Source organism: Primulina huaijiensis, unplaced genomic scaffold, assembly GCF_012295235.1.
Source record: "Primulina huaijiensis isolate GDHJ02 unplaced genomic scaffold, ASM1229523v2 scaffold37281, whole genome shotgun sequence".
Classification (NCBI taxonomy): Eukaryota; Viridiplantae; Streptophyta; class Magnoliopsida; order Lamiales; family Gesneriaceae; genus Primulina; species Primulina huaijiensis.
Window position 1 is genome coordinate 490165 of NW_027358705.1, and position 19973 is coordinate 510137.

The 19973-nt window shown below is 33.9% G+C and overlaps 1 protein-coding gene across 1 annotated transcript; it reads left to right on the plus strand.

The window, feature by feature from the left end:
* Positions 1-9403: 9403 nt before the first annotated feature.
* LOC140968439 (probable NOT transcription complex subunit VIP2) lies at positions 9404-18589 on the plus strand. The gene is made up of 11 exons (XM_073429384.1): positions 9404-9541; positions 9642-10091; positions 10180-10341; positions 10743-10832; positions 11476-11558; positions 11648-11794; positions 16983-17300; positions 17388-17440; positions 17524-17565; positions 18182-18326; positions 18477-18589. The coding sequence occupies exons 2-11, from the start codon at positions 10037-10039 to the stop codon at positions 18531-18533; spliced, it is 1152 nt and encodes a 383-aa protein (XP_073285485.1). The 5' UTR covers positions 9404-9541; positions 9642-10036; the 3' UTR covers positions 18534-18589.
* The last annotated feature ends 1384 nt before the right edge of the window (positions 18590-19973 follow it).

Genomic DNA, 19973 nt, shown 5'->3' on the forward strand with positions numbered 1-19973 from the left:
TTCTTTCAAGTATGACACAACTTCTTGAATTTCCTTATTTGTTCCAATGATGTTTAAATCATCAACATATACAGCAATAATTACGCATCCGGATGTTGTTTTCTTAATGAAAACACAAGGGCATATTGAATTATTTACATATCCCTTTTTCATCAAGTGATCACTTAGCCTATTATACCACATTCTGCCGGATTGCTTCAACCCATATAATGATCTTAGTAATTTCACAGAATAACATTCTCTGGGTTTTGAACTTTGTGCTTCAGGCATCTTAAATCCTTCAGGGATTTTCATATATATATTACTATCAAGTGATCCATATAAGTAGGCTGTAACAACATCCATAAGACGCATTTCTAAATTTTCAGATACTGCCAAGCTAATCAAATACCGAAACGTAATTGCATCCATCACAGGAGAATACGTTTCTTCATAATCAATTCCAGGCCTTTGAGAAAAACCTTGTGCAACAAGTCGAGCTTTATATCTTACTATTTCATTTTTCTCATTTCGCTTTCGAATAAAAACCCATTTGTATCCAACAGGTTTTACACCTTCAGGTGTAAGGACTATAGGTCCAAAAACATTACGTTTATTTAGCGAATCCAATTCAACCTGGATGGCATCTTTCCATTTTATCCAATCCTGCCGATTTTTACATTCACCAAAAGATTTTGGTTCATGATCTTCATTATCATTTATGATGTCGATTGCCACATTATAAGAAAATATATCATCAATTTCTTCTATATCTTTTCGGTTCCATATTTTTCCAGTATTAATATAATTGATAGAGATTTCATGATTCTCGTCAGTTTGTGGTTCTGACAAAACATTTTCATCATCATGTGTTTCTTCAGGAACATCATTCTCTATTTTGTGATCATTATGTGTTTCTTCAGGAACATCATTCTCTATTTTGTGATCATTGTGTTTCTCTATGAATTTTCTTTTTCGAGGATTTTTATCCTTGGAACCAACTGGCCTTCCACGCTTCAGGCGTTTAATGACATCATGACTATCTTCAATTTGTTTCTTCGGAATTTCAATTCGAGCAGGGGCATTTGCAGCATGTATATATGATTTAGTTACCCCTTTTGTGTCTGCAAATGCATCTGGTATTTGATTTGCTATTCTTTGCAAGTGCACAATTTGCTGTACATCTTTTTCACATTGTTTTGTTCTTGGATCCAGATGTAACAATGATGATACATACCATGTAATTTCTTTTTCGGTATGTTTCTGTTCTCCCCCTAACATTGGGAAGATTTCCTCATTAAAATGACAATCAGCAAAACGTGCTGTGAACACGTCGCCTGTCTGTGGTTCAAGATATCGAATGATCGATGGACTATCATAACCAATATAAATTCCAATCTTTCTTTGAGGTCCCATTTTCTTTCGTTGAGGTGGTGCAATAGGCACATACACCATACATCCAAAAATTCTCAGATGAGAAATGTCTGGTTCTTTACCAAATGCAAGCTGCAATGGGGAGTATTTATGATATGCACTTGGTCTGATGCGAATTAATGAAGCAGCATGTAAAATTGCATGTCCCCATATAGAAATAGGGAGCTTTGTTTTCATAATCATTGGTCTAGCAATCATTTGCAGACGTTTAATCAATGATTCAGCCAATCCATTTTGAGTATGTACATGAGCAACAGGATGCTCAACAATGATTCCCATAGACATACAATAATCATTGAAAGTCTGGGAAGTAAATTCACCAGCATTATCAAGTCTAATTTTCTTGATTGTATAATCGGGAAATTGATTCCTCAATTTTATTATTTGAGCAAGTAATCTTGCAAATGCAACATTTCGAGTTGACAATAAACATACATGTGACCATCTGCTGGAGGCATCAATCAATACCATAAAGTATCTGAATGGTCCACATGGTGGATGGATTGGTCCACAAATATCACCCTGAATACGTTCAAGAAACATTGGTGATTCAGTTTGGATTTTGGCTGGTGATGGTCTTATAATAAGTTTTCCAAGAGAACATGCTTTACATTGAAACTTATTATTCTGAAAGATCTTCTGGTCTTTCAATGGATGACCATGTGTATTTTCTATAATTCTTCGCATCATTGTTGAACCAGGATGTCCTAATCGATCATGCCAATTGGTTAATATTGAAGAATTATCAATTACCATGTTTGATTCAATGGGACGTATATGTGTATAATGCAATCCAGTAGGGAGCATTGGTAGTTTTTCAATCACATATTTCTTTCCTGATTTATATGTGGTAAGACACATATATTTCTCATTCCCTTCATTCATTGTTTGAGTATCATACCCATGGGAATATATATCATTAAAACTCAACAAATTTCTTTTCGATTGTGGTGAATATAAAGCATCATTGATCAAAAATTTTGTACCATTAGGTAACAAAAATTGTGCTTTACCACATCCTTTAATCAAGTCTACAGGACCTGATATTGTATTCACCGTTGTTTTTGTTGGTTTTAGTTCCAAGAAATATCTTTTATCTCGGAGGATAGTGTGCGTTGTACCACTATCAGGTATGCAAACTTCAGCTTGGTTCGTAGCATTTTCCATATTTGAACTTCAAAAAAATATGCAATGAAATAAAATTATTGACAATAAAATACAATACAATATAACACACTATAAAACATTATCATACGAATACATAAAAAATAAAATATTTTACATATTTATTCCACCATCAAATTGATCATTATCTGAGAAATCAATCAGAAAATCTCCAGCATCAAAATGAGTTGAACCACTCAAAGGTTCACTGTGTTCAGTAAAGTTGGTCTCCTTTTCTTTCCCCTTTATTGATTCTTTATAAAGTTTACAAAGGTGCTCAGGGGCTCGACAAATACGGGACCAATGTCCTGGAGTACCACATCTGAAACAAGAACTTTCAAATCTTTTTGAGTGATTCTCATTAACACTCATATTCTCTTGATGCCTTTTCGGTGGGTGGTTTGGGACGTTCTTTTGAGATGAGTTATAGAAATAACTATCTCGATTATTTTCAAAACCACGGCCGCGTCCACGACCACGACCACTTCCACGTCCACGTCCACGTCCACGACCACGACCACGACCTCGATTTTGTCCTCGACCAAAATCTTGTCTGTAACTTTGATTTTGGTTTCCAGGTTTAAATTCATTTTTGCTTACAGCATTTACTTCTGGAAATGCTGTTGATCCAGTGGGTCGGGACTGATGATTTCTCATTAATAGCTCGTTGTTCTTTTCCGCCACAAGAAGACAGGCGATGAGTTCAGAATATCTCGCAAATCCACGCACTCTATATTGTTGCTGTAGTGTTATATTTGATGCGTGAAACGTGGAAAATGTTTTTTCAAGCATTTCCGATTCTGTAACCTCATGTCCACAAAATTTTAACTGCGAGATTATTCTATACATCGCTGAATTGTAATCACTGACTTTTTTAAAGTCTTGGAATCTTAACATATTCCATTCATCACGGGCGGTCGGAAGTATAACTTCCCTTATATGTTCAAATCTCTCTTTTAATCCTTTCCACAGAGCCATGGGATCTTTTTCGATGAGATATTCACATTTTAAACCTTCATCAAGGTGTCGTCGTAAAAATATTATAGCTTTTGCTTTTTCTTGTGATGAAGATATACCATTTTCTTTAATGGTCTCGCTTAGACCCAATGACTCAAGATGCATTTCTACATCAAGAGTCCATGGCATATAGTTTTTCCCAGTAATATCAAGAGCGATGAATTCGAGCTTTGCCAAGTTTGCCATGGTGGTACTAAAAATTACGATGCATTTTATTAGTTAATGAATATTGCAATACAAAGTAATGGATAAACAACAAGTACAAGTATTCGTAAAAATAAAGAAAACACACGAGGAGGATATTCTCCGATAAATACAAGACTGGTGAGTATGATAACCAAAATAATTAAAAATAACCTCGTGAAAGCCATCTTCTTTTTTTCTTCGAAAATTTGATGAAGAATAATTTTTAGAGAAGAAGAGAAAGTTGGAGTGATTGAATGTATTTGTGAGATTGTATTTATAGAGCAAAAACTAGCCGTTTTGTTACCGTTTATTACCGTTGGTGTATAAGAAAATAAATGTATGTATTTGTATAATTTTATGGTAATAATATGGTGTATATAATATTAGTCATATTTAAATAATTATGTATATCATATCACATTATTATAATTAGGTGTCATAAGTTATTTTGTTTAAAAAACCTTATAGGCTTTTATACTTGTCGTATCCCTTACCGGGAGTGTGGGATGTCGTCTTAACATCCTCCCAGGATTTATAACAAGTTTTTGAAAAAATTATTTTTATTATTTCTAACAATAACATTATATTATATATTACATATATAAACAATAAATAAATAACAGTAAAATAAATATTATTACTTTTGTTACCTTTTTCTTCTGTTCGGAGCTTGGAAAAATATGGAGGACTTTTAGAGCTTCGTGCTGATAACGTGTTGTGAAAAAGTAAAAATTTACGGTAAAAAAGTAAAAATCTCAAACTCTCAAAATTATCACACTACACACTTTATAATATTTTTCTCTCAACTCAATTGTGATTTTCTTCACAAATGAGAGATCTATTTATAGAAAATTTTTACAAATAATCCAAAAATAAAATACATCATTACCTACATCATCACACACTAATTTTCAATATTCAACACCTAATTTTACCTAATTTTCAACATTCAACATTCACATTTTCAACACAAATATTTAACACATTTTTAAATAAATTTTCAACATCGAACAATTTGTATGACATTTTAATATATAACACTGAGTTTTCGTTAGAGAAATTGAAGGTTCTAAACTAATAGTGGAACCATATATATATGGCCAAAAGATCTAGCTCGAGTGATTTAATTTTTAGATTTTTTATATATTAATTTTGAATTAATTGGATATTATTTCGAACAACTTAGTTTTAAAAAATTAAATGATTTAAGAGTTTAAAATCTTAGTCTGAATATATTAATAATCATGGTTAATTACGTCATTGTTATAGGCTAATTTTTAGGTAAATATCCTATATAATTTTTTTATTGCATATAAAAATATTACATATGAGCTCATAAGTAAATACTCGTATGACCACCAATACCAAAAAAAAATAAATTAAAAACTAACAAAGATTGGTTGTTGATATGAAATTTAGATATAAGCACATATAAAACGTATTTTAAATTGCTATAGAAGATTAAACACTTCTTTTATTCATTGTCAAAGCTCCCGAGAAGATATTATCGACACAATCAATTCATTTAATATTCAAAATTTCAAATTTGTACAATAAAAAAATGACATAAACCAATGTCTTGAAGGAGAAAAAAATAAGCTAAAAAAGATCTCAATGAATTATCNGGCAAAATTAAACTGAACAAATATAAATTTAAATTTAAATTTATACTAAAAAATCAGTAAAAGAATCGAACGAACAAATCACAAAATTCTATGGTTTTTTACTTGAAGAAAAAAAAAAGCCAAATATACAAAAAGTTGACAACGTAATTTCAACAAAATAATTGAGAGCCTTAAATGAAAAACTAAAGTATTAAAAAAATTATAGGCCCCAACCAAGGGAGGCCCTAGGCGGAGCCGGCCATGGTCTTGGTCCCAATAAGAAAATCTGTAGTTATACTATGTTAAAATTAAAAATTAAACCTAATTTAATTTCAAAAATTAGTTCAATAAAAAAAATTATTCAAATTTATATATATAATTTTCAAAAATTTTATCTAGTCAATATAGAATATTTAGCTGCCCAAACGAATGTGTTGATATAATATATTGTAGGGATTAGAAAGTTCGACAATGGTGAATAATTAATATTTTTTTTATATACGAGGAAATAATTAATTCCTAACAACTGTTCTTTGGAGTAGGAAAAAAAACCATGAATTCTAATTATGGGACCCGATTTCAGGCTGAATCAGAATTGAAAAGACAACCCAGAGAAGTATATATATATATATATATAAAAATAATAATAATAAAACATGAAAGAAAATTCATGCAAAGTACAGAAATGGCAGCACTACTTTTACTGCCAGTTTGGGAATTCGCATCACGTGCATGGATTTGTACGTCCTTGTCTGCTACTCCTATTTTTTCTCCATATTATGACCTACAGCTACGTCTATATCCTATCCCATTGATTTGATATGCATGTGGCAAGTTATTCATTAAAAAGTATTGTCTATAAATAAAAAATTAATTTCTGAAACGATTTAGTCTGTTTTTTACTATCTTTTATTTTACTAGAATCAAATACATGGTATTAACTTTAAGGTACTTCGAGTAAAAAAAAAAAAACAAAAAGGAAAGAAAAACAATTGTGGCGGCCAAGAAGTTTAATTCGGCCCTTCTGTTTTTTTTTTTGGTCATAAGCCCGAATATTTATATAAGTCATAGAAAGCCCAACTTAAATTAAGCCATTTTCCTATCCACTTGTTCGTAGCTCCCGTAAAATATAAGAACATAATTAATTAACAAAGTCCAAATAGCATTTTTTTACACATTCATAAAATTGCAAAAAAATAATGAAACACCCTATACATATAATTAATGGGATTTTACATCCCTTTGTTTNTTAAGTGCATTTGATTTTACACAAAAAGTTTATCGCTGCAGTTTACTAATTTATCAAACAATTGATTTATAATGGACTCGGCGAGAACTCAAATCTAATGTTGCGCTTGGATGGAAGCGTTCGAATTAAAGAACGGATTTTTGAATGAATTTTAAAGAATGTCAGTTTAATAATAAATCAATAATTTACTTACTAGAATGAATTTCACTCACTTAGAATATATAGTAGGTATATTTAATCAATCTATAAATGCTTTCCTTTTTCACAAAAAATTAAAAAGTTAGATTATTGTGTGAAAAATAACAAAATCAGATACGGAAGGCGCATAATCCATCTATAATAATACATATAATTAAATAGCAATAATATATAATTACATTCATTATTTGGAATTAATAAAAAAAAAAGATTCAGAGATATGATTATAATAACAATTTAAATGTCTGGGCCATAATTAGTTTTCCCTCTATTATGCCATTGCTATGATCTTGGCATATGTTTTTAATAATTTTNAATTAAATACAAAATCTAATTTTATATGTGGTAAATTATTTGGTGAAAAGATACAGTATTTTTTGAAGTCAAAGTTTATGAATAATAATATATTGAAAAGGAGGCATTTTGGGAAATAATGTTTTTGGGACCAAAAGTAAAAATTACATTTAAAGTCAAATAAAAAAATTGATTTTAATAAAAAGGTAAGATTGTTAAATAATTAATAAATAAAGTAAAGCTTTTCTTTTAAAGTAAAATAAAGTACAATGTTTGTCCAGGAGTTTTTTCCTCAATGCAATTTAACATATATAAATGCATATCGAGATTGAACTTATGGTTTCAATTTTTATATTAATTTATTTAAATAGAATGAGATACAAATAAAGTCAAATGTAAAGAATTCTGCAAGATAAGCTCAATTTAATTAAAAATTATAAAGTTACTTGCTTTAAATATAAAGAATCGCCAATGAAGATCACATGCATTAAATATTTGATTTTTTCCCTTGATTTGTAAACATCATAATATTACCTTGATTGTTTGAATTGACACATCTTAAAATCTTTTTTACAGGGTTTAGTATTGTAAAAGATGTGGTTGCTAACGTTGTTTGGATGTAAATCCTTTTGTTTCATTGAAAATTCAATCAAATATTAACAAATTACTTTTTAAAAGTTAAATACAAGTGTCCAAATGAACTCTGTTTAGTAAGTCATGATAATTTTTTTGAACATTTTTATTAAATTTCAGCACACGTGAGGAAAAGAAAATTTTATGCAAATTTGACATAGTAACTTTGAAGTTCAACAGGATCCCCCAAAAAATGCTCAAAATAAGAAATAAGACTGTTGTATTTTCGACGTCGATGTCCGTCCCATGAATACGTAAAAAATTTTGAAAGGCAAAAAAAAACTCATATATATTTTATTCCTTTATAATAATCTACACAAAAATAACATCAAGAGAAATGTTGGAAACAAAAAGCGAATAAAAAGTAGTCTTTTTCGAAAACAAGTAATAATCATGTTGCAAAAATAAAATTTACTAACCCAAAATAAATATTAGAAAGGAGCATTGTAGAGAACTGTACAATTCCAGCACCGTAGACAATGGAGAGTCTTCCTATATAAAGGAGAGTCATGTATCAGTTTCAGCCAGCCAACTTACTACAAAGCATATCCTTCTCTGCAACGGCTCTTGCTCACCACTGAAGATTTAGTGAGAACTTCTTTTCACGAATTAAAAAGTCTAAATTTGTTTTTACATTCAAAATTCTAAACCCTTTTTTCTTTTTCCAGTTTTCTTGAAGGTGGCTGAGATATTTATCATTTTTGTTTTTGTTTTTTTCCCTGATACGGGTTGATTAGATCGGATTTTCATTGATTTTTTTTTATTGAATTCATATGTTTTAGGGTTTTATAACCATCTGGGTGAGCATGCATATGTTTGAATTATTTTTTTCGAAAAAAAATCGAATTCCAGAAAAAAAATAAAGGGGTTTTTTTGTTTTTGTTTTTGTTGAATTTATGATGTTTGTGTGGATGTGGTTATTGCATGGGTTAAAAAGTGAAGTTTAAAGAATTCTATTTTGCCTTAGATCTCTTCTTTTTCGTGGAGTTTTCTGGAATTGATTTAGTTGAGTAAATGATTTCAAGGAACGATAATTGAATGAAGAGATCTTTTTTACTTGGTAAACCATTTTTCTAAGAGAATCACTCTATCACAAGTGAGATCTTGGTGCTTAGCTAATTCAAAAGAGAGACCTAGCTAACTTATGTTTGGTGGGTTTTTAGACAGAGATTGGATTTTCATGCACAAAGAAAAAGAAACAAATTTATTCGACTGTTAACCGTTAAGAAAATCTATTTTGTGACCATCGATATATCGTGCACTTACATTTGTGTCGCTTAAAAATCGTGTTTGTACTTTTACCGTTGTAAGTTACGAGATTCATGGAATCAAGTTTGAGTCAATTGCATTATAAATTATGGTTGCACAGTGGATGCACTGATTGATATTAGCGACTTAAAATTTATCTGAAAATTACTATGCGTATTAAGAAAATGCACGTGGACAGGAAAATGGTTCTTAGATTCTTATTTTTTTGCGATCTTTAGTTGTTATATGCGTCATGATTCCTTTTGGCGATATGCCATCGATAATTATATTGTAAACTCAATCAATGTGTTGCATATGCCATAAAATTAAGTTTGGCATACATATTTTGAAAGACAAAGAGATTTATTAATTTGTGCTTATTTGAATATCTTGCAGTTATTTAAGTGGAAAATGTGGACACCAAAGACGTCAAACAAGTCTAATTCAAGCCGTGCAGATACCAGTAGAAGAACTTTTATGACTCCTTATTCTACTTCATTTGGTTCATCCAGTGTGGTTTCGAACGAGTCTGATGGTATACATTCCAAGTTGCTCGATTTAGTAAAATCTAATTTTTTATAGATGTTGTAATGGTTGAATTAACAAAAATTTTAAAACTTCTTTTCCCAATGCAGGAAACAATGAACGGCTTCACAACAATATTCACGGGAGCTTTAATAGATATCTGCCTGGATCATATGCATCAAGAAATTCAATAAATATTGTCGGTCTTCCAAGTGGCGTCCAACAAGCTCAAGGAAGTGCGTCGAGTGTGCGAAACACACCACATATTTTAACCGATGAACCTTCTCAGGTAAACTATACTACTAATTATCTAAAATTGTTTTGAGAACCACTTGGTCAAGTGGCATCACCTCTCTCATATTTGGGAGAGGTCATGGCTTCTAAATACAGAGATCCCAACCCCTTGTTAAAAAGGAAAAAATTGCAGTGAGAAAAATATCTTCGAAGTACAAACATCTCTACTACCTTGTTTGTTCAGAAATCCGAAATTGTAATTGACCATCTGATGCAGCTCTATTTTGGAAGCTCATATGGGCTTTCGAGCGTCACAAATACTGGGGGTATAAGTTTTTCAAACCCATAAATTCAACTTGTTTGCAATGTATTGAATCAATAGCCTTGTTTTTCAATCATATTTTGTGATTTCAGGGCCAACTTTGATTCCAAATAGGCCACCTTTGGTTCCAAATATGGGACATATAGGGCAAATTGCCAATTCTATTGGTGGTTTTGTTAGTGCAGACGGTAGCAGTTCGAGTTCTACTGGGTTGGCTAATGTCCATAGTACTGCTTTTGGTTTTAACATGTCCGGTAAATACTGTACATTTATTACATATGATTTAATTCCTAAGTAGTGCAACAATAGTGGTAGCATCATACTCAGAAACTGAGAAGTTTAGCATTGCTTGCATAGCAATAATAATACTGCAGATTTGTTTTTTTTTAAAGTTGCATCGAAGCATTTATTTGAATTTACAGACATACATATCATGCAAAACTAAACGTTGCAAATATCTACACCAATATCATTCTCTTTTACTACTACTACTACTACTACTACTACTACTCAAGTAACATTTGGATTTTTTTAGCTCCTGGTGTGGTCCCCATTCCTGGAAATTCTCAATTTAGGGCTCCTATTGCACTTCCACAAAACCAATTTCAAGATGAGAGCGATCGTTTTAGTTATATGGGATTGCTAAATAACTCAGATGGAGATGATGCTGCTAGTGTTGGTGTCAATGACTTATGCCACCAATCCGGATACTATTCTTCTATTGGTGATTCTCAAGGTCAACCAGGTAATTATGATTAAAGAGCAACTAAAATTTTAAATTGTTTTTCTATAATAATGGGTGAATTTTCTTACTGTACAATTTCAAAGCGAACCGATAACTTTAGTTTTTTTCAACATAATCAATATTTTGGCTTTCCAAATGAATATTTTTCCTGTTGGTTATTAAACTTCCAATGGTTTTGTTATGGGCTGAGTTTTGAACTTTAAGTACCCATGCAGCACTAAGATGATATTTCCACAAAAAACACTATGTAACCCTAGAAAAGGCAAGGAAGCACTAATTAAATAGAGGAATATTGCAGATATTTCCAACAAGCATCATTATTTTTAATTTTAGTAAGTGATTCTGGCAGGCATATTATTGTTGTCAACGATAAAACTTACAAGAAGGGGTCATAGATATGTATATATCATCATTTTCACTTGTTTTGGCACTAAATTTATGTAATATATGGCTTGAAAATCATGCTATGGATAAGTTTGAGTTTGAACCATTATTTAGCTTGGTTTTCAAGTGTTTTATCTAGAAATGAATGGCTGATGCTGATTTCATTCTGTTTGTCTAGACTTACTTCAACGGAATATTTATCATTACTCGAGCTTGATACAATGAATCCATTTGCTTTTCTTTCTTGGAATTATGATAGGAGGTCTGAACATCGGGAATTTCGTTGATTATGGCGCAACACAGCACCAGAAAGAACATTTAGTGCAACCTCAACAATATTCGGTAAGTTATTGTACTTGGCAATGTGGTTTACTTAAACATTTGTGAATACGTATCCAGTATCTAATTCTTAAATACCTTTTGTTCACTAGATGGGAAGATCTCCGGATTTTATGTTTGGTGCCGGTGCCATAAACTCACATTATCCTTTGCAACAAAATCACGATTCTTCAATAACCAGAGCCGGGTTTTCTTTTCCACAGCCAGACAATCAAGATCTTCATTTTCATGGTTCAGGGGTATTGCACATTGTTGGAGAATTACACCCCCGAAGCGATGCCGATCACGATGATAATATAGTACCCAAAACTTGCGGAATAAAATTACCAACAAGAACACAAGATTTACGTGGTTCACCCAATATAGGCTACGTCCACGGAGCACTGCAACTTTTATAACTGGAAGAAATATTACAACAAGTGTATACACCAATACACTCAATATTTCTCACACTCCCAACCCGAGTATACCGAGAAAATAATTTCTCTAACTCACACAAAGAGAATTCCCGCACTCAAGAAAAAAATACACTCTTTTTTTTATGCACTCTCTTTTTATCAAAGCTAAAAAGCTTTTGATTTTGGGATACAATAACTGAAGGAATTGAGCTCTATTTATAACTAATTTCCTCCTGCAACTATTGTAAACCTCCGATGTGGGATATCAAAATTCTGAATTTTTTATTTAATACGTGGGGCCCGCTTTTACCTAACATTTCTCCCACTTGAAGACTTGATTTCAATCATGTCTTCACACCATCATTGCAGCAGCTCATATATCTCCATTTATACTTGCAGTCCAACTGAAGTTGAACACAACTTCAGTTTGTCAATGGTTACCGTCTTCGTGAGCATATCGGCTGGATTTTTACTTCCAGGAATCTTCTCCAGCATCAAGACTCCATCTTCCAGCACTGATCTGATGAAATGGTACCTAACCTGTATATGCTTTGTCCTAGCATGATAAACAGGATTTTTTGCTAAATGAATAGCACTCTGACTGTCACAGTATAATGTGCTATCTTCAAGCTTCTGACCCAATTCCTCCAGAAAGGATTTCAACCATATCATCTCCTTGCTAGCTTCTGTAACTGCAACATACTCAGCCTCAGTAGTCGAAAGCGCAACAATCTTTTGCAGCTTAGACACCCAGCTTACAACTGTACCACCTAATGTGAACACATATCCAGTAGTACTTTTCCTGCCATCCAGGTCACCACCCATATCGGCATCGACAAAACCCTGTAAGCCAAATTTTGATCTCCTGAAGCATAAAGAACAACTAGCAGTACCTTTCAAATACCTGAGAATCCACTTAACTGCTTCCCAGTGTTGCTTTCCTGGATTACTCATAAACCTGCTCACAACTCCCACTGCATGTGCTATGTCTGGTCTTGTGCACACCATTGCATACATGAGGCTTCCGACAGCAGAAGCATAAGGAACCTTATTCATATAAGCCTGCTCCTGCTCCGTCGATGGTGATTGTGCTTTGGTTAGTTTGAAATGACTAGCCAAAGGAGTACTCACAGATTTAGCTTCATCCATATTAAATCTGCTAACCACCTTTTTCACGTACTCTTCTTGAGATAACTTCAAGAATCCATTCACCCGGTCTCTGAAGATCCTCATTCCAAGGATTTGCTTTGCAGCACCCAAATCCTTCATGGCAAATTCCTTTGATAAATCTTTCTTGAGTTTATCAATTTCTTCCAGACAAGCTCCAGCTATCAGCATATCATCTACATATAGCAGTAGTATGATATAAGAACCGTCAAACTTTTTCACATAACAGCAGTGATCAGCTTGACACCTTAGGAATCCATTTTCACTCATGAATCCATCAAACTTCTTGTACCACTGTCTTGGAGCTTGTTTGAGACCGTACAAGCTCTTCTGAAGTTTGCATACCATTCTCTCTTTTCCCCGTACTTCAAAGCCCTGTGGCTGCTTCATATAAATTTCTTCATCTAGGTCACCGTGAAGAAACGCAGTCTTTACATCCAACTGCTCCAAATGTAAGTCTTCCTTCGCCACTAGTCCAAGTACAGTCCTGATAGTGGTTAATTTAACCACCGGAGAGAAAATCTCGGTGTAATCAATTCCTTCCCGTTGTTGGAAGCCTTTTACAACAAGTCTTGCCTTGTACCGCTTGCTACCATCATGCTCTTCTTTTAACCGGTACACCCACTTGTTATGTAACGCCTTTTTGCCTTGCGGAAGTTCTGTCAACTCCCACGTCTGATTGGATGACAGTGAATCCATCTCATCTTCCATGGCCAACTCCCACTTGGTTGAATCATCATTTTGCATTGCCTCTTCATAGGTCTCCGGTTCACCTTTGTCTGTCAGCAAAATATAGTGAAGTGCAGGGGAGTATCTATCAGGTGGTCTAATGGTTCTCAAAGATCTCCTGAGTTCAATCACCGGAGTTTGTGGGTCATCATCTTGTGCAGTTTCTTCTTCATCTTCCTGGTTACTGGTTTTCGATTCATTCACAGGAATGTTTGTCAATGGCACTTCATCAGTCTTCTCGACTTCAGGACATTCATCTCCAGCTCCAATGTCTGACTTGTCCTTGTACAGAAGTTTCTCATTAAAGATTACATCCCTGCTCCGAATGATCTTCCGATTTTGGTCATCCCAGAAACGATAACCAAACTCATTATCTCCATAACCAATAAAGAAGCACTTCTTTGATTTCGGATCAAGTTTTGTTCTGCTTGCTGAATCAATATGAACATAGGATAGACATCCAAACACTTTCAAGAAAGAAAGGTTTACTTCTTTGCCGCTCCAAACCTCTTCGGGTATTTTGTAGTCCAGTGGTACCGAAGGTCCTCTGTTGATCAGATATGCTGCAGTGTTAACAGCATCAGCCCAGAATGATTTTGGCAATCCAGAATGCAATCTCATGCTCCTTGCGCGTTCATTCAAGGTCCTGTTCATCCTTTCAGCTACACCATTCTGTTGAGGTGTACCAGGAATGGTTTTCTCCATCTTGATCCCGTTCTGTGCACAATATTTCTTGAACTCATCATCTTCATATTCTCCACCATTGTCAGACCGTAAGCACTTCACCTTCAAGTTGGTCTCATTTTCCACCATGGCTTTCCACCTTTTAAAGGTCTCGTAAACATCAGATTTATTTTTCAGAAAATAAACCCAAACTTTTCTACTCGAATCGTCAATGAATGTGACATAGTATCTCGAGCCTCCAAGGGATGTCACAGGAGATGGTCCCCATACATCAGTATGAACCAGCTCCAACTTTGCTGCTTTCGGTTCTTTACCGCCTTTTGAAAAGCTCACCTTCTTCTGCTTTCCAAAGATACAGCTTTCACATAGTTGGTGTTCAACAGTCTTTAATTCTGGTAGCTTTCCTTTTGACACCAACATCTTCATTCCCTTCTCACTCATGTGTCCAAGTCTATAATGCCATAGACTTGAATTGGCTCCAGCATCCACAGCTGCTAATGTGTCTCTGCAACTGGAAGTCATATACAATGTTCCAGTTTTCTTTCCTCGAGCAACAATCATGGCTCCTTTGTTCACTTTCCAGGAACCATCACCGAAGGTCACATTGTGGCCTTCATCATCGAGCTGTCCCACCGAGATCAGATTGCGTGTCAAATTTGGTACATGTCTGACTTTGTTGATTTTCCAGACAGATCCATTTGACATCTTCATCCGTACATCACCCATACCAACAATTTCCAAGGGTTTTCCATCAGCCAGGAAAACTTTTCCGTAATCGCCAGCGATGTAATTATCAAATACATCGCGATCACCAGTGGTATGAAACGAAGCTCCCGAGTCCATAACCCAAGAATCAACAGGGCTTTCCATGGATAATAGCAGAGCATCATGTACTTCATCAGTGACAGCATTGGCATTATTTTTCATTGATCTGCAGTTCTTTTTCAGGTGACCAGTCTCACCACAGCTCCAGCACTTCATATTCTTTTCAGAGATGTTTTTGTCTTTTCCATTTCTTGACTTGGATCTACCGCGCCATCGGTTGGAACTCCTTTCACCACTCCTGCCTCTTCCTCTGTTATCAAGATTTAGAGCAGATCTCGATGATGTTGCTTCACCCGAGTCTTTCCTGCGAACTTCTTCAGCTAGGATTTGATCTCTAACATCATTGAGTTGTAGTTTTCCTTTTCCAACAGAGTTGCTAACCGCTGCCCGCATCGGTTCCCAAGTTTCTGGTAAAGACGCCAGAAGAATAAGTGCACGAATCTCATCATCAAATTTGATGTCCACCGATGTCAGCTGGGAGACAATCGTGTTGAATTCATTTATGTGTTTTGCCACCGAAGCACCTTCTCCCATCTTCAAGTTGAATAACTTCTTCATGAGATGTACTTTGTTGTTTGCTGATGGCTTCTCGTACATGTCTGACAGAATGGTCATCATCTCCTCCGTGGTTTTGGCCTCCGCCACGTTATGCGCCACGTTCTTTGTTAGGGTCAATCGTATGACACCTAAAACCTGTCGGTCAAGGAGCTCCCAATCATCATCCTCCATCTTTTCCGGTTTCTTTCCTGATAGAGGTTGATGGAGCTTCTTACTGTACAGATAATCTCTTATCTGTAACCGCCAGAACGAAAAATCTGTTCCATCGAACTTGTTGATTCCTGGTCCCGATCCATCATCTCCGGCCATCACTTCTCTAGCCTTAGCAAAAAATCTAAAAAATCTTTTCTGATGTGGAAGATCAGACAAAGCTGCAACCACAGAGCATACTCAGAATTCTTAAGAATTTTCACAACAAGGCTCTGATACCAGTTGTTGGGGAATTACACCCCGAAGCGATGCCAACCACGATGATAATAGTACCCAAAAATTGCGGAATAAAATAACCAACAAGAACACAAAGATTTACGTGGTTCACCCAATATAGGCTACGTCCACGGAGCACTGCAACTTTTATAACTGGAAGAAATATTACAACAAGTGTATACACCAATACACTCAATATTTCTCACACTCCCAACCCGAGTATACCGAGAAAATAATTTCTCTAACTCACACAAAGAGAATTCCCGCACTCAAGAAAAAAATACACTCTTTTTTCTATGCACTTTCTTTTTATCAAAGCTAAAAAGCTTTTGATTTTGGGATACAATAACTGAAGGAATTGAGCTCTATTTATAACTAATTTCCTCCTGCAACTATTGTAAACCTCCGACGTGGGATATCAAAATTCTGAATTTTTTATTTAATACGTCAGGCCCGCTTTTACCTAACACACATCCTATTCTTTCTGTTATCATTTAAGCTTCAAATGATCCACTAATTTTTATAGTTTCCTTTCCAAGAAATTTCTTCACTGCAGATTTTTCCCCAGTGAATAAGAAATGAAGGATGTTTTGGAATTCGGATATCTAATGACTTGTGATTCTACGTTCATCTTATGCAGCAATATCAGCATGTCCAACAATCTCAACCTCGCTTCTATAATCCCTTAAGAGGCAAAGAAGTTAATCCTCGGCAAGGCTCTCGACTTGGACCTGATGACTATGGCTTGCTTGGTTTGTTAAAAATCATAAAAGGCGTCAATCCGACTAAAACCGCTCTTGCTATGGGAGTTGATCCGCACTCCCTCGGCCTGGAATTGAATTCTCCAGAGCCTCTACACCAAAAATTTGCATCTCCATGGTCTGACGAACTTGTCAAAGAAGGACCGAAGTATGATATTCCTGACTGCTACATTTCAAAACAGCCTCCTCCATTGAAGGTGTTCTTCCATTCCGTTTGGTCAAGTAGTGCAAACATATTAAACCAACGTTGTTATTAATTAATGGGTCGCCTTGTATTCGTGCAGCGAAGTCACTTCAAGAAGTTCCATCTACCGATGTTATTTTACGTGTTTTACAGGTAATTACTTCAAGGCCTTTCGTTAATTTAAAATGTAGGTTCAGCGGCGCTTATCTTTGTAGATTTTGTCTCCTATCTTGCAGTATGCCAAACGACCAGGCGCAGCTCTTAGCGGCAAATGAACTGTAAGAATTTTTCATCGTGATATTTGATTTACATTTCTCTTTTTACTTGAGTATGCATTTCACTGTAGCCATAGCAATTTTACAAGAAAGAATAGTCCCTTGGAAGGTTTGGTGCATTAACTTGTATTATTAACCTCGAGTTCATTAGAAAATGTGGTTCATCCTCAATTTCCACTGCAAATTATCGAGTTTTTTTAAACAAGACCGTCCTATTATAGTGACGGTTTTTTTAATTCCGTAGCAATGTTAAGCAACAGTACCTTGAAAAACCATTGACGGCACTTGGCGACCACGGTTTTTGAGGCTGCTTGGAAACTGTCGCCCGTCATTAGTTCGCTACGGTTCAGAGCATTGCTAAGTGGCTAGTTTTCTTGTAGTGTACAATTTAATTCATCCAAAAATTCCTGAGGTTCTTTACAGCCCATGCATATTAATTAGGAAAGTTAGGATTTATTTAATACGTAATGTACCTTTCCAAGTTTATATATACTAACCCATGATTCATGTTCATACGAAACTCTAACTTGTTATAATATGCCTTAAAATTAGTAAACTAAAAATGTTATTTTCCGTGAAGTTTAGTTTCTCGTAATGAAATGACACAATTTCTGCACAGGCATGATAGAGGGTGGTACTACCATATAGAGCTCCGCATGTGGTTCACTCCGGTGGAGAACTCAGCGCCTTCCGTAAAGAATGCTACATATGAAGTAGGTTGCTACGTATGTTTCGACCCTACTACATGGCAGACTGTAAGACAGGTAGCAACATAGGAGAAATTCTATTCATAAAATCAATATATATAAATTAATAATCATTTATAATCTCGAGTTACCACTTTGACATTATATGTAGCACACTTTTCCAAACCCGATAATTGGAGTATTTGTTCTTTTCCTTGCCGGACGCAGGATAACGTCGTATTGTATTACAACATGATCGAGGAAAGGCCGGCAATCCCACAGTAGGGATGATTTAATTTGTGATGCCATTTCTCCTCCCTTCTGCTTAGGGTTGGACGATACTACACCCAATTTTTGTGTGATTTTATAATGGATTGATGTATTGAATTGTTAGAGAAAGCGACTTGGGCCAATTTTGTAAAAGGTTAACCTTTTTTTGGTAAATATTATCGTTGAACATAATTCATGCAGGACTATAGATTTTAGATCACACTTTTCGTACAAGTAAATAGCACATACAAAGCACGTTATCACGTGCGACGTCCGTGGAGATAATTTATTTATATAATATATCTATAAAATTAATTTATATAATTATATGAGTAAATAACTCGTGAGAATAATTTATTTATATAATATATTTATAAAGTTAATTTTTATAATTATAATGGGTGGGGGTGTATACCGTCCCACCTCCCGAAAAACTCATTTATTTATTTTATATTATATTATATAAACATCTTATTTTGTGCAAAATGTATTATAAAGTTTTATGAAAAACAAAGTATGTATAATAATGAAACTTATAAACAATTCTGATCATCCTCAAAATTTACTCAATCCCCATATTTTTAACTTGTTTTTGCAAATTTGATTTCAAGAATTAATGTCACTAGTGCTAATTATAAATTTTGATTTCCAGAATTTAATATATTATATTAAATTAACTTCGGTTTAAACAGAAAAAATCATAAATTCAAATCGAAGCAAAACGCAAAATCAGATTTTTTAAAATTTGGATATAACTTTTAAAGTCAGAGTTTATATGGTTAGGTTTCGAATTATAAATATCAAAATCGAATCGACTTCAGGTATTCATTAAACAGTTAAAATCGAAAAATCAATCGAACCATAAATTTCGGTTTATTTGGTTAAATTTAAACGGCTTTTCGATGGGTTTCGATTTCGAATTCTGGTAATTTTGATTTTTTGATCCGGTTTTCGATTTTTATATTTTAAAAACCTGAAAAATTGATCGACCATTTTACATATAATATATATTAAAAAAGTTAATTTTTTTATGTTAAATCGGATAAAAGGGTATCTCCATTCAAAGGCCATATTTTAAATTCTTAGGTTTATTATTTATCAAATCTTTGATATTTTAAAAGAATATTCAAATTTTTACTAACAATTTATTCAAAACATTCGATATAATTTTATTAATTAAACGGTATAAACAAACTGAATTAACCGAGCCATAATACAAGAAAACTGAACCGAAGTTAAATGGTTTAATTTTTGGATTAAGAATTCGAAAAACCAAACAAAATTCGACAACCAAATTAAACCAACATTGCACACTTTTAGAACCGATCGAAAAATTGAAATTTAATTATATTAATAATTTTATTCACATTTGTATTTGGATTATATATATGAGGTGAAATTTAGAGAATTAATAATACCTGTATTAATTTTTAATTTATTGTTATTTATTAAATT